Consider the following 17,077-nt stretch of genomic DNA (forward strand, 5'->3'; position numbering starts at 1 on the left):
TATACCCATGTGCCAGTGTCACTACTGTGTCATTATATAGCGCTGGGTGTTATTATACTGATGCAGATACCACTGATCCTATAACCAGCCTTGTCTGGCTATACGCATGTGCCAGTGTCACTAGTCTGTCATTATATAGTGCTGGGTGTTATTATACTGATGCAGATACAGCTGACCCTATAACCAGCCTTGTCTGGCTATACGCATGTGCCAGTGTCACTACTGTGTCATTACATAGCGCTGGGTGTTATTATACTGATGCAGATACCACTGATCCTATAACCAGTCCTCCTCTGGCTATACCCATGTGCCAGTGTCACTACTGTGTCATTATATAGTGCTGGGTGTTATTATACTGATGCAGATACCACTGATCCTATAACCAGCCTTGTCTGGCTATACCAATATGCCAGTGTCACTACTGTGTCTTTTTATAGAGCTGGGTGTTATTATACTAATGCAGATACCACTGATCCTATAACCAGACTTGTCTGGCTATACCATGTGCCAGTGTCACTACTGTGTCATTATATAGTGCTGGGTGTTATTATACTGATGCAGATACCACTGATCCTATAACCAGCCCTTGTCTGGCTATACCCATGTGCCAGTGTCACTACTGTGTTATTATATAGCGCTGGGTGTTATTATACAAATGCAGATACCACTGATCCTATAACCAGCCCTCCTCTGGCTATACCCATGTGCCAGTGTCACTACTGTGTCATTATATAGTTCTGGGTGATATTATACTGATGCAGATACCACTGATTCTATAACCTGCCCTCCTCTGGCTGTACCCATGTGCCAGTGTCACTACTGTGTCATTATATAGCGCTGGGTGTTATTATACTTATGCAGATACCACTGATTCTATAACCAGCCCTTCTCTGGCTATACCATGTGCCAGTGTCACTACTGTGTCATTATATAGTGCTGGGTGTTATTATACTGATGCAGATACCACTGATCCTATAACCAGCCCTTGTCTGGCTATACCCATGTGCCAGTGTCACTACTGTGTCATTATATAGTGCTGGGTGTTATTATACTGATGCAGATACCACTGATCCTATAACCAGCCCTCCTCTGGCTATACCCATGTGCCAGTGTCACTAGTCTGTCATTATATAGTGCTGGGTGTTATTATACTGATGCAGATACCACTGATTCTATAACCAGTCCTCCTCTGGCTATACCCATGTGCCAGTGTCACTACTGTGTCATTATATAGCGCTGGGTGTTATTATACTAATGCAGATACCACTGATTCAATAACCAGTCCTCCTCTGGCTATACCCATGAGCCAGTGTCACTACTGTGTCATTATATAGCGCTGGGTGTTATTATACTGATGCAGATACCACTGACCCTATAACCAGCCCTCCTCTGGCTATACACATGTACCAGTGTCACTACTGTGTCATTACATAGCGCTGGGTGTTATTATACTGATGCAGATACCACTGACCCTATAACCAGCTCTTGTCTGGCTATACCCATGAGCCAGTGTCACTACTGTGTCATTACATAGCGCTGGGTGTTATTATACTGATGAAGATACTACTGACCCTATAACCAGCTCTTGTCTGGCTATACGCATGTGCCAGTGTCACTGCTGTGTCTTTGTATAGTGCTGGGTGTTATTATACAGATGCAGATACCACTGACCCTTTAACCAGCCATTGTCTGGCTATACGCATGTGCCAGTGTCACTACTGTGTCTTTGTATAGTGCTGGGTGTTATTATACTTATGCAGATACAGCTGACCCTATAACCAGCCTTTGTCTGGCTATACGCATGTGCCAGTGTCACTACTGTGTCTTTGTATAGTGCTGGGTGTTATTATACAGATGCAGATACGCATCCAGTATTTCACTCAGGCTTTAGTTATTCCATAACTTATCACCCGATATCACTAGCAGTCTCTTGACAAGCCACTAACTTTATTCACACTACATATTTTTTTCTTCCTATTATTTAATCAGAAACAAAACTAATACTAAGGTTGTGACGGACACTGCAAGGGCTAGACACGGACACCTTGCCTATCCCTGATCATGTGACATTAATAAGCCAATCACAGACTCATATGTATATCTTGTGAACTCTAGCACATGCTCAGTAGGAGCTGTTGCCTTATAAAGTGTGTAATCTGATAATGGAACAATACTAATGGAATCCACTGGTTCTCAAGTACATGCACATTTAAATGGGCTGACTGCAGAAAGAGCATGATCTCTATGTACACAAAGCCTATTAGTTACGTATTGAAATGTTATTTATGGCTAATGGTTTCAATGGGCAAAAACAAATATTGCAATCTCACACCCTCACTGAGAGGTTAATTAGTACTATAGTCTCCTGTTTTTATAGGTTTACTATGCAGAATACAGCAGTATTCATATTTTCAGTAGAAGGTGTGGTTTCAATAAGCAAAAACAGCTATTTAAAATGACAAAATAAAGGTGGTCTGTATACAAACAATTTAATACATTCCATTAAGTAAAACAAACCATTGGAGACAAAAGGAAGAACATTTTACAGTATGATGTCCCTTCAAGTTAAAGGGACACTCAACCCAAATTTTTTCTTTTGTGATTCAGATATAGCAACTTTTAAGCAACTTTCTAATTTATTCCTAGTATCAAATTTTATTCATTCTCTTGGTATCTTTATTTGAAAAGCAAGAATGTAAGTTTAGATGCCGGCCCATTTTTGGTGAACAACCTGGGTTGTCCTTGCTGATTGGACAGCACCAATAAGCAAGTGCTGTCCATCGTTCTGAACCAAAAAATTGCTGGCTCCTTAGCTTAGAAGCCTTCTTTTTCAAATAAAGATACCAAGAGAACGAAGAAAAATTGATAATAGAAGTAAATTAGAAAGTTGCTTAAAACTGCTGCTCTATCTGAATCATGAAATAAAACATTTGGGTTCAGTATCTCTTAAATCAGTGAATGAATGAATGTAACACAGACCGACTAAACCTCAGTACAAATGCAAAGCGCTGCAGAGTACAGGGAGTGCAGAATTATTAGGCAAATGAGTATTTTGACCACATCATCCTCTTTATGCATGTTGTCTTACTCCAAGCTGTATAGGCTCTAAAGCCTACTACCAATTAAGCATATTAGGTGATGTGCATCTCTGTAATGAGAAGGGGTGTGGTCTAATGACATCAACACCCTATATCAGGTGTGCATAATTATTAGGCAACTTCCTTTCCTTTGGCAAAATGGGTCAAAAGAAGGACTTGACAGGCTCAGAAAAGTCAAAAATAGTGAGATATCTTGCAGAGGGATGCAGCACTCTTAAAACTGCAAAGCTTCTGAAGCGTGATCATCGAACAATCAAGCGTTTCATTCAAAATAGTCAACAGGGTCGCAAGAAGCGTGTGGAAAAACCAAGGCGCAAAATAATTGCCCATGAACTGAGAAAAGTCAAGCGTGCGGCTGCCAAGATGCCACTTGCCACCAGTTTGGCCATATTTCAGAGCTGCAACATCACTGGAGTGCCCAAAAGCACAAGGTGTGCAATACTCAGAGACATGGCCAAGGTAAGAAAGGCGGAAAGATGACCACCACTGAACAAGACACACAAGCTGAAACGTCAAGACTGGGCCAAGAAATATCTCAAGACTGATTTTTCTAAGGTTTTATGGACTGATGAAATGAGAGTGAGTCTTGATGGGCCAGATGGATGGGCCCGTGGCTGGATTGGTAAAGGGCAGAGAGCTCCAGTCCGACTCAGACACCAGCAAGGTGGAGGTGGAGTACTGGTTTGGGCTGGTATCATCAAAGATGAGCTTGTGGGGCCTTTTCGGGTTGAGGATGGAGTCAAGCTCAACTCCCAGTCCTACTGCCAGTTTCTGGAAGACACCTTCTTCAAGCAGTGGTACAGGAAGAAGTCTGCATCCTTCAAGAAAAACATGATTTTCATGCAGGACAATGCTCCATCACACGCGTCCAAGTACTCCACAGCGTGGCTGGCAAGAAAGGGTATAAAAGAAGAAAATCTAATGACATGGCCTCCTTGTTCACCTGATCTGAACCCCATTGAGAACCCGTGGTCCATCATCAAATGTGAGATTTACAAGGAGGGAAAACAGTACACCTCTCTGAACAGTGTCTGGGAGGCTGTGGTTGCTGCTGCACGCAATGTTGATGGTGAACAGATCAAAACACTGACAGAATCCATGGATGGCAGGCTTTTGAGTGTCCTTGCAAAGAAAGGTGGCTATATTGGTCACTGATTTGTTTTTGTTTTGTTTTTGAATGTCAGAAATGTATATTTGTGAATGTTGAGATGTTATATTGGTTTCACTGGTAAAAATAAATAATTGAAATGGGTATATATTTGTTTTTTGTTAAGTTGCCTAATAATTATGCACAGTAATAGTCACCTGCACACACAGATATCCCCCTAAAATAGCTATAACTAAAAACAAACTAAAAACTACTTCCAAAACTATTCAGCTTTGATATTAATGAGTTTTTTGGGTTCATTGAGAACATGGTTGTTGTTCAATAATAAAATTAATCCTCAAAAATACAACTTGGCTAATAATTCTGCACTCCCTGTATAATGCGCTCCTCCTGGTTTATATACTGACTCTAACGGTAATGACTGCTATGACAGAAGACGGCAAGGCTTCCTGCACAACACTTCCCCTTAGAGAAAGGCACAGGAAGAGGATGCAGTTACTGGGAATTTTACCCATTCACGCCAGGCACAAAGTACCAATGTAAACACTTGCTGCAAAAATTAAATCACGTGATCGTCGATATTGTGATTTCAAGGCCAGGATCGGATCATGGGGGTCTGCCTACATTACTAGGCACGCCCCCAGTCTAACGGCGTGAAGGGTTTAAAGGGATATGAAAACCAAATTGTTTCTTTCATGATTCAGATAGAGCAGTAATTTTGAACAACTTTCTAATTTACTCCTATTGTTAATTTTTCTTCGTTCTCTTGGTATCTTTATTTGAAAAGCAGGAACGTAAGCTTAGGAGACGGCACATTTTTGGTTCAGAACCTGGGTAGCGCTTGCTCATTGGTGGCTAAATGTAGCTCCTATGCTTAAATTCCTGCTTTTTGAAACAAAGATACCAAGAGAACAAAGAAAAGTTGATAATAGGCGTAAATTAGAAAGGTGTTTAACATTGCGGCTCTATCTGAATCATGAAAGAAAAAATATGGGTTTCATGTCCCTTTAAATGAGCTGCCACAAAAGAGAATTTGTGTTTATCAGGACATTGCACAGCTGCTTTATAATTAAATGGATTGTTGTTGCTTATACCATGTTACAAAACCTTAGGTTTCCAATTAACTTCTACCGTCAAATGTACCCATTTCTTTTGGTCTTTAAACTTAGCTCCTTTGCATGAGAGAATACCAAGGTATTCTCAGGAGTGTGTATGTGTTGAGCACTATTTGGCAGAAGTAACAATTTTATACATTTAACTCACAAGAAACGTGCACACGTCTAAACCTACATCATTATGCTCTCATGGACAAATGAGAGAAAGAGGGAAATTTCATACTGGACAATAAAAATGTTTTCAGTCTACAGAATCTACACCCAATCATGAACATTTAAGTCTTACTTCAGTGCTCCTATAAAAAGGATTTTATTTGTAGCAATAAAGAATGTTTAGAACAATTTACAGACATAATACTCACTGCAGAAAAACTTAACGCCACAAGAAGATTGCCGGAAGCGATTTGAGTCATTAAAGAGATCGACCTTCACGATGACATTGATCTCGCCACGTATACCTGCGTACGAGAAGTAATACTCAATGTAAGCTGCTGTACAAAGCAATTAAAAGGTTATTAGTTTATTTTCTGCCTGTATCAGAAATAATAAAAATCTATTTGTTCCATAAAACGTGGGGATAATATGAAACTGAAGTTATATAAAATATTTCCTAAGTAATCTTGTTTGCAATTAAAGGGACAGTCTACACCAAAATTGTTATTGTTTAAAAAGATAGATAACGCCTTTATTACCCATTCCCCAGCTTTGCCCATCCAACATTGTTATATTAATATACTTTAGAACATTTAAGCCTCTAAATGTCTGCCTTATTCTAAGCCACTACAGACTCTTATTACATGTTTTTATTAGATTTTCACAGGAGACTGCTAATTCATGTGTGCCGTATAGATAACATTGTGCTCACTCCCGTAGAGTTGCGCAGGACACAACACTAATTGGCTAAAATGCAAGTCAATGGATAATAATCATGTGATCAGGGGGCTGACTGCAAAGTAGGGCTGGGCGATATGGGGGGGGAAATCGTAATTTTTTTATTGATTTAATTGCGATTTTCGTAAAAATTACGATAACACCATCATTTTGCACACGTGGACTGGTGTTACTGTAGCATGAGAGTGGCCCATCGGAATTTAGCACCGACACAACACTTTTTCATTACTTCCTGTTCTGTCACTACAGTTCCTGTGAGCCCCACGTCTTCACATCTGAGGGAAAATATTAACTTGTTCTAATGTTTAAAATGCACTGAGGTCCCTTGGAGGCAGTTTAGAAAATATTATTTCAAATTAAAACACAGTGCATAATAAAGCGGTACTTTATTAGCGTTTTAGCCTCTCGGCTGCCTCCCAGGGACCTCAGTGGATTTTAAACATTAGAACAAGTTAATATTTTTCCTCAGATGTGAAGACGATGATTGCTCAGAGGGAGAGACACGTCACGTTTGTGCTCAGGATCTTCTCTTCAGTCGCTGCCAAGCCTGTTCACACGGGGCGAGTGATATCACTTCTGGGCGGGGCTAAAAATCACGTACTCTCGCAGTTTTTAAACCGCATCGATTAATCGCGGTTTAAAACCGCAACCACAATTAATCGTGCAGCCCTACTGCAAAGGCTTAGGTACAAGGTAATTACAGAGGTAAAAGTGTATTAATATAACAGTGTTGGTTATGAAAAACTGGGAAATGGGTAATAAAGGGATTATCTTTGTTTTTAAACAATAACATTTCTGGAGTAAACTGTCCCTTTAAGTGTTACAAATCTTCGCAAGGCAGTGTGTTCTAGCACTCTTGGTACTTGGTAGTTAAATAGTGCAGGAATAATATAAATAATTAAAACAAAAGACTGAAACTTCAAATTATTTTTTCATTGATAAATAAGAACATTATATATATATAAAAACAAGAGAGAACTGGAGGAGCAATAAAGGCGCACTCAGCTATTAAAATTATTAACAACAATATGAGTTAAATGAGACCTATGATGCAGTTGCAAATAATGCTAGTGTGGATAAATAGTGTAGACAAACCTTCAAACATAGGACAGTACAATAAATTCGTTAAAAATCAGTATAAAATATTGTGTCAAGTCTCATACACCTTAATTTCGGGCAGTAGTATAGTTGCCCTGCTGCCGATGATAAATGATGGTTCTATTTGAACATAATGTAATAGTGTAAAAAGATTGTTCTTGCAGACATTTTGTGCTGTTCTTTCTACTTGCAGTTTAAGTTTGTAGCCATTTGAAATCAGATTTGGAGAGGTGACGCAAATTTTATTTACTGTTGTGCAAGCTGTGGCAATTGCAATTTGCAGTGAAAAGATGAACAACCTTTAAACGGATATCAAAGCTGGACTCACCACCTACGATCTACTAACCCGGGTGCTCTTGAAAGACTCTCCCTACACTGTGCGACACTTACCTCATACAGATTGGGGGTAAGGAGTGTAAGTAGATTCCCTAAGGGGTCCTCTATTCTTGGTACCTTTGGATTTTGTATACATTTTATATATTATATATTACTATTGTAAATAGTTTTTTGTTTTATTCCTTTAACTGCTTTATCCTTGTATTTTCTTTTCTGTATTACAGATTGTATTGTATTATATTATCACATTTTTTATGTTGAAATATACCATTTGCTTATTCTTATTTGAATACTAATACGTGTGCATATAATTAATGCACTATTTTGGCTTTTTCTGTGATATATATTTTTACACTATTACATTTGATGTTCAAATAGAACCAGCATTTATCAACAGCAGCAGGGCAACTATACTACTGCCCGAAATAAAGGTGTATGAGACTTGACACAATATTTTATACTGATTTTTAGCGATTTTATTGTACTGTCCTATGTTTGAAGGTTTGTCTATTTGTCTACACTAGCATTATTTGCAACTGCATCGTAGGTCTCATTTAACTCACATTGTTGTTATTAATTTTAATAGCCGAGTGCGCCTTTTCTGATCTACCAGTTCTCTCTTGTTTTTACATTTTGTTTTGTATCAGAGCAGGAGTCTATAGAGAACTCTATGCTCTGGTAGGTAGACCTAGGCAACATACGGCTGGTTTAGTTCTTAGGGACTCTCCAGCGCCAACACTCACAATCCTTTCTTTGTATATATGTGTGTGTGTGTATATATATATATGTACACACACATTTTATTTATATATATATATATATATATATATATATATATATATATATATATATATATATATATATATATATATATATATATATATATATATATATATATATATATATACACATACACACACACACACATATATATATATATACACACACACAATTTATTATTTTCATATTACCATCTCAAAATGTTTAATGTCCCTTTAAGTGAATACTTTATCATTTGCCAACCCTTCATCCTTTATTTTCTATGTTTTAAGTTGGTTTTCAATAAATTGATTTTTAATTAATCTTTTGTTATACCCATAAATAACTTTGTAATTTTGGATGATTAGTGTAGTGAATACGTATTAGTGGGGTTGAAATTTTCTAGTAATGATTTTGGTACAGGCTCGGAAAGAGCTGGTGCCTCAGTAAGTGTGCATATAAAATTGTGTATATTTAGATAATGGATGTGAATTGGAAAATTGTTTAGAATGGTGTGCTCTATCTGAACCATTAAGGTTTCATTTTGACTTTAGTGTCCCTTTATGTTAATGACCACAGCTACTCTTGTGATCTCTAGAAGCAAGACCGGATTGGCTCGAGTTTAACATATTGTTTCCTGCAGTTGTTTTTCAATATCCAATTTGTTTTAGAATGTTTAGACTTGGCTGCTGTGTTATTCTATGGCAAGATAATAGAAATGACTTGTGCTTACAAGGTGTTTAAATAAATACAGATAATTTAGGGACTGTAAACTCTCTAGCAGGGGTTCAGTATAAGTGGAGTGTGCACAGAGCAAGGACCACTATTGGAGCTGACAATAACACATATATGAGCTTATTGCATAGCCCTTTCCAAAAACGTGCATTAATACGGAGTTAGCCCCTTTTGCAGCTATAAAAACTACAACTCTTCTGGGAAGGCAGATCTAGAAGGGCAGATATTTCACAATCTGACTTGTGGCAAAGATGGAGTCCTAGGATAATGCCACATGTAACTCGCTGAGTTCTTCAGTAAAAGCTATTGTACTACCAATGTTTGTCTATGGAGAGGTCATGTGCACTGGATTTTTATTCAACTGTTGGCGATGCATGTGGCTGAAATACCTGAACTCAGTAATTAGTAGGGGTGTCCATATACTTTTGGCCAAATAGTGTTAATCTGTGTATTTAGGCCCAATTTTACAAGTTAATTTGTTTCTACAAATTGTCCAAAAAATAAAAGTTTTTTTTACCATGAATAGTATCATATATTGGAAACCATCCTGAAATTACAGAAGCCGCTTCGGTATACAGCAAAGGGTCAATGTCGATATACACTTTGCCAATGGCGTCATTGGCGCTGTAGGTATCATGGTCAAGCACGGTTATCTGCAGAGGTTCATCCTGTAGATCTTCATCATCTACCTACAAAAACATTCTCATATTGTGGAAACAGCATTTATTACAAAAGCATTCCTAAAACAATGACTATTAGACCAGAAACCCATCTAAAACTAATAGTACTAACGATTTTATGCGGATGTTCCATCTGAACTTCCCACGAGGCATAAATGCTGCAAACAGATAAAGATAGTGATGTCCCATTACAGTGACCTTTTTAGCGGGGGCACCACCCAGCTCATATTACGGACCACCCGGCTGAAATATTAGCCAATATTAAGCAAAAATGAGCTAATATTAAAAATATTCAATTTGTATTACACAAATTAACATTAAATACATTTGTTAATGTATGCACTTAATTTGCGCTTTGGATAGCAGAAAATAGTACAATATTGAAAAATACTACACTGCCTCCACCCAGCTACTTTATAATGCCCCCCGGCTACTTTATAATACCACATGGCTACTTTATATTGCACTCGGCTACTTTATAATGCCACTCGGCTACTTTATATTGCCACTTGGCTACTTTATATTGCCACTCGGCTACTTTATAATGCCCCCCGGCTACTTTATATTGCTACTCGGCTACTTTATAATACCACATGGCTACTTTATAATGCCACGTGGCTACTTTATATTGCCACTCGGCTACTTTATAATGCCCCCTGGCTACTTTATATTGCCACTCGGCTACTTTATAATGCCACTCGGCTACATTATAATGCCACTCGGCTACATTATAATGCCGGGTGGCAAATTTTTCTGCTGAGAACACTTCATTAGATTAACATTATTAACAGTGAGCATCACACACACAGCAACCAAATTATTCCACATCAAATTCAAGGGGAAAAAAAGTAAACTAAGTTATATGTCAGGCTTCAGTCACTTCTAACAATGCAGTAAATATGGTCTCCTTACCTCAAATTTAAACCATTCTGAATTCCACTGAGGATTGAGAGATTTGGGGTAAACATCAGTTTTAAAAGTCGTGTTTGCAAATTTTACCTGAAGACAAAAAATAAAAATACAAATTCAAATGTCTCATTCAACAGAGAAAACAGTTGTAACGGACATATTTAAAAAATGGTTCAAAACAATTAAAAAAAAATCTGATATGGGGACTGTAATGAGGCAGAGATTAAAGGGGGCAAATTTATAAAAATGACTGCAGTTCTTTAAAGCATTTTAGGTTTAGAGATTTTATTGGATTTTACCCCTGCTAAAAAAATGAAATAGATAAAAACAATACTTATAGGGTTGTCTCCTGAGCTGCAAACCAATGTAATTTTGCGAACACATTTTTTTTAACTTTTACTGTATTTTTTTATTCAAATCCAAAACAGGTTACATAGAAAGCATTTAGTGATGCTCCAACTACCTGTTATTTTGTGCTGTGTGCAGTGAGTGAGCCAACCAGTACACAATCTAACGCTGTATACAAACACTGCATTAGACTTTGGGTATCTCTACTTAACCCTTTAAGGACACAGCTTTCAGTTTGCTCAATTGTTTTATGACGGAAAAATTCTGTCATATGTCCTTAAGAGGTTAAAACTACTAGCATGCACACTCTCAGACAGGACATTCTGCCATATGATACCTGCAGTAAAGGCACCCTGTACTAATAGTAATATCTGGAGAGGGGCACAAGTACCATTAGTAATACTGTTTCTGTAACACACTGTGCCATTAGTGATCTCTGCAGATACCTACATCAGCAGCAAACTGCGCTGTTAAAACACCTGCACGCTGTTCTCTCAGGGACGCCTGCAGCAGCAGCACGCTGTGCCTTTAGGGACGCCTGCAGCAGCAGCACGCTGTGCCTTTAGGGACGCCTGCAGCAGCAGCACGCTGTGCCTTTAGGGACGCCTGCAGCAGCAGCACGCTGTGCCTTTAGGGACGCCTGCAGCAGCAGCACGCTGTGCCTTTAGGGACGCCTGCAGCAGCAGCACGCTGTGCCTTTAGGGACGCCTGCAGCAGCAGCACGCTGTGCCTTTAGGGAATATTAGTGTGGTTAACCTCTCTAAATATACTCTTAAAAAAGAGGAACATCAGGTTTTGTCTAGGGGATTAGGATTTGCCCCTTCGGGCAACTTTTCATGTTTTAACACTTTACTTGATATTAACAAGTTTATACGAAAACTAACTCTTAAAAGATTCTTTTCCCTTACAAATAGTGACACTACCTTAGAAGACACCATGAGAGACACCCCTATAAATGAACAGTCACATATTGAAAATCCAATGCTGTCATTTGAGGATGCACAAACCCTGGTCACTCTCACAGATTTGTTTAGTGGTGACCAAGAAAGTTACAAACCAAATAGGCTTGCTCATCCAAAAAGAACAGCATCTGATTTTTATCCCACCCAATATAGGGGGACTGTAATCAATTCCTATCAAAAACTAATCCAGGAAGATCTGTTTGAGTTAGAGAAAAAAAGTAATACCAATACTGCCGCCCATAATCTACCATTTAGAGAACGACAAGCAATAAAATCTCTTCAAGAAAACAAAGAGATTGTCATCAGAAGTGCGGATAAGGGCGGCAGTATTGTTATACAAAACAAAAAGGATTACTTTGATGAAGCTATCAAACAACTCAGTAATACCAATACGTACAGATTACTTCCAGGTAACCCTATCTTTATATATAAAAAGAAACTACATTCATTAATTATGGAAGGGATCACACTGAATGTCTTTAAAGAAAAAGACATAAAAAATCTAGTTCCTGAACATCCCCTTACTCCTATCTTCTACCATGTCCCCAAGGTTCACAAGGACCCCATCTCCCCTCCAGGGAGACCCATTGTTTCAGGGGTGGGGTCCTTGTTTGAGCCTTTGGGGGCATGGCTAGATGAAATACTACAACCAATTGCAAAAAAACAACTTTCCTATCTGAGAGATAGTGCGAAACTTATTGAAATCTTAGACACTGTCTCTTGGAAAGAGAATTATACATGGGTGGTAATTGATGTATCCTCACTCTACACCAGTATCCCCCAAAACTTGGGGGTACAAGCAGTGGAATTTTTTCTCCAAAGAGAAATGGATGTAGATGTGTACACTAAACAATACATAGGAGATGTGTTAAAATTCTTATTATCTCACAATTATTTTTGGTTTGATGGCTGTTTTTATAATCAAGTATGTGGTACCGCCATGGGGGCAAAATTTGCCCCCGCTTTTGCAAATTTATTTGTCTCTTGGTGGGAACTATCTCACATTTATAATACCCAAAATCCATGGCTTGAGAGCATTCTAATATATACACGTTATATTGACGATCTGTTGTTTATTGTCAAAAAACCTTTAAATGATATAGAATTTAACAACTTCTTAGAATACACTAACTCTAATCCATTTAATTTACGATTTACAGGAATATATAATACAAAAAAAGTCAATTACTTATACCTAACATTGGAGATAGTTGAAAACTGTATTGTTACTAGTACCTATCGTAAGGAGTCTGCAGGCAACACGATACTTTATGCAACGTCACAACACCCAACACATCTTATAAAGTCCATTCCACGTAGTCAATTTATTAGGCTACGCAGAAATACTAAATCAGATGATATCTATGATACACAATCACTTGAGCTGAAGAAGAGACTTACAAGTAGAGGATACAATGTCAATAGTCTAGAAAAATGTAGGAAGGAAATTAGAAAATACAACACAGATACTAACATACAAAAACATAAGGTAAAAAAGAAAGAATCCCAATTTAAAGAAGCTATTGTGTTTACCACAGCATACTCCAAACAGTACAATGATATTGTAAAAATTATGCAAAAACATGCACACATACTCTCAGGTGATGATATTCTCAGACCCCTTATCAACAATATCAAATATGTCCCCAAAAGATCAAAAACCCTAGGACAGGCTATATCACCTAGCTTAGTCACCAGAAATAAAAGAAAGGAACATAATTGGCTGACACAAAAAGGAAATTACAAATGTGGTAGTCGCAACTGTAATATGTGTTCACATAGTCAAGAAGGGAACACATACACTAGCACCAGTACAGGGACAGAATATAATATAGACTTCTATGCCAATTGTAGCACCACCTTTGTGGTATATCTTCTAACATGCAATATCTGTAAATTACAATATACAGGTCAGACTTCTAGAGAAGTTAGAAAACGTTACAATGAACATGCCAGAGATATTAAAAATTATAACAAAGACTCTGCTGTAGCTAACCACTTTAACAGCTTACACTTTTCTAATGAGGCTAATATCACTATTAAAATAATTGACATTGTAAATCTATCCATCAGAGGAGGCAATAAATTTAAGTCCCTAGAAAGAAAAGAACTCTTCTGGATGCTTAAATTACAAACACGCTTTCCCAAAGGAATGAATCGTGAATGCGATATCAATTTTTTCATCGATAATTAAAGCAATAAAAAATTAAAAATAAAAAATAAGAAATATTAAGTATAGTCTATCGACTTTCTTAATATCCAATTCTTTCCAAAATTAAAATTATATTTATTCCTTTTTTTCTTTTCTATACTTAGAATTACTTTATAATTCTTTAGGCTATATATGAATTGTATATTTCATCATATTCAATATATCTAACATATAGGTCATTACCAGTCTAGCACATATTTTCAAGTTCATATTGACAATATAACATAATCCTAAAATTGATAACAGGATTTTTACTTAGCTTAGCTATCAAACACTGTGTATTTAATATTTAAGTAACCATTTGTTAAGTATAACTGTTATTTTGGGTTTCCCTCATTACTTGACAATCTAGAGTAAAATAGTTACTTTTTGTCTCTCTATCCTGTATAATAACAATCTTGCCTTAATTTCAATATATATGACACTAGGCATATAAAACTACTGTTCAGTTTACATAGTTGTGTTACTTTACAGGAATAGAAGAATAATAATAATAATTTTTAAATGGCATTTAGGATATAGTACATAAAATGCCAACTACCTCTAATATACGTCTCCCCCGTTAAAACACTAACTGATATAGCGTGTAACACTGTTTGATATAACAACAATAATCTGAGAATTTTGTTCATTGTTTTTAATCTTTTACACAGAGATTAGGCGTGACTTGTCTTTAAGGGGTTAACCGAAGTATATGTCCTAATTTTCAGTAATGGACATCAGCTGAATTTTCAGTTAACTGTTTTCCCTTTAAAAGGCAGGCCTAGCCCTCTCTCTGTATGTCTATGAATAAGAGTGCAGTCTGCACTCGAAACTAGTCAGACAATTTTCTGTCTATTTTTCTACCCTGCCTTGCCTCTGTCGTTTTTTGTACCTCTTGCTCTTGCCTGTACAGCGGTTGTAGCTGTTTATTTTTTTATGGCTCTTCAAATAAAGACTTATTGTTTTTAAGTTACCAACAGCAGTGCCTGCATCTTTTTCTTGTGCCTTTAGGGACGCCTGCAGCAGCAGCACGCTGTGCCTTTAGGGACGCCTGCAGCAGCAGCACGCTGTGCCTTTAGGGACGCCTGCAGCAGCAGTATTCTGTGCCCTTAATGACACCTGCACCAGCAGCATTCTGTGACCTTAATGACACCTGCAGCAGCATTCTGTGACCTTTGCGACACATGCAGCAGCAGCATTCGGTGACCATAGTGACACCTGCAGCAGCAGCATTCTGTGCCCTTAGTGACACCTGCAGGAGCATTCTGTGACCTTAGTGACACCAGCAGAAGCAGCATTCTGTGATCGAAATGACACCTGCAGCAGCAGCATTCTGTGACCTTAGTGAGACCTGCAGCATTCTGCGCCCTTAGTGACACCTGCAGCAGCAGCATTCTGCACCCTTAGTGACACCTGTAGCGGCATCATTCTGCGCCCATAGTGACACCTGCAGCAGCAGCATTCTGTGATCTAAATGACACCTGCAGGAGCAGCATTCTGTGACCTTAGTGAGACCTGCAGCATTCTGTGCCCTTAGTGACACCAGCAGCAGCAGCATTCTGCGCCCTTAGTGACACCAGCAGCAGCAGCATTCTGCGCCCTTAGTGACACCAGCAGCAGCAGCATTCTGCGCCCTTAGTGACACCAGCAGCAGCAGCATTCTGTGCCCTTAGTGACACCAGCAGCAGCAGCATTCTGCGCCCTTAGTGACACCAGCAGCATTCTGCGCCCTTAGTGACACCAGCAGCATTCTGCGCCCTTAGTGACACCTGCAGCAGCAGCATTCTGCGCCCTTAGTGACACCTGCAGCAGCATTCTGCGCCCTTAGTGACACCTGCAGCAGCAGCAGCATTCTGCGCCCTTAGTGACACCAGCAGCAGCAGCATTCTGTGCCCTTAGTGACACCTGCAGCAGCATTCTGCACCCTTAGTGACACCTGCAGCAGCATCATTCTGCGCCCTTAGTGACACCTGCAGCAGCATCATTCTGCACCCTTAGTGACACCTGCAGCAGCAGCATTCTGCGCCCTTAGTGACACCACCAGCAGCAGCATTCTGTGCCCTTAGTGACACCTGCAGCAGCATTCTGTGACCTTAGTGACACCTGCAGAAGCAGCATTCTGTGACCTTAGTGACACCACCAGCAGCAGCATTCTGTGACCTTAGTGAGACCTGCAGCAGCAGCATTCTGTGCCCTTAGTGACACCTACAGCAGCAGCATTCTGCGCCCTTAGTGACACCCGCAGTAGCAGCATGCTGTGACCTTAGTGACACCCGCAGTAGCAGCATGCTGTGACCTTAGTGACACCTGCAGCAGTATTCTGTGACCTTAGTGACACCTGCAACAGCAGCAGCATTCTATGCCCTTAGTGACACCTGCAGCAGCATTATGTGCCCTTATTGACACCTGCAGCAGCATTATGTGCCCTTATTGACACCTGCAGCAACAGCAGCATTATGTGCCCTTAGTGACACCTGCAGCAGCATGCTGTGCCCTTAATGACACCTGCAGCAGCAGCATGCTGTGCCCTAAGTGACACCTGCAGCAGCAGCAGCATTCTGTGCCCTTAGTGACACCTGCAGCAGCAGCATTCTGTGCCCTTAGTGACACCTGCAGCAGCAGCATGCTGTGCCTTTATTGACAACTGCAGCAGCAGCAGCATTCTGTGCCCTTAGTGACACCTGCAGCAGCATTCTGTGCCCTTAGTGACACCTGCAGCAGCATTCTGTGCCCTTAGTGACACCTGCAGCAGCAGCAGCAGCATTCTGTGCCCTTAGTGACACCTGCAGCAGCAGCATTCTGTGCCCTTAGTGACACCTGCAGCAGCATTCTGTGCCCTTAGTG

The 17,077-nt window shown here is 39.2% G+C and overlaps 1 protein-coding gene across 6 annotated transcripts in view; it reads right to left on the reverse strand.

Moving 5' to 3' along the window:
- The window catches only part of C2CD5 (C2 calcium dependent domain containing 5), a 584,106-nt gene that overhangs the window by 566,008 nt on the left and 1,021 nt on the right, over positions 1–17,077 (reverse strand). For all 6 annotated transcript variants that reach the window (XM_053719104.1, XM_053719103.1, XM_053719107.1 and 3 more), the window contains exons 2-4: positions 10,733–10,819; positions 9,658–9,829; positions 5,684–5,779 (exon numbers count right to left, since the gene is read on the reverse strand). In XM_053719104.1, coding sequence (XP_053575079.1) covers positions 5,684–5,779; positions 9,658–9,829; positions 10,733–10,819 — 355 coding nt within the window. The remainder of the gene's footprint in view (positions 1–5,683; positions 5,780–9,657; positions 9,830–10,732; positions 10,820–17,077) is intronic.

The sequence above is a fragment of the Bombina bombina genome, chromosome 6, assembly GCF_027579735.1.
Source record: "Bombina bombina isolate aBomBom1 chromosome 6, aBomBom1.pri, whole genome shotgun sequence".
NCBI classification, from domain to species: domain Eukaryota; kingdom Metazoa; phylum Chordata; class Amphibia; order Anura; family Bombinatoridae; genus Bombina; species Bombina bombina.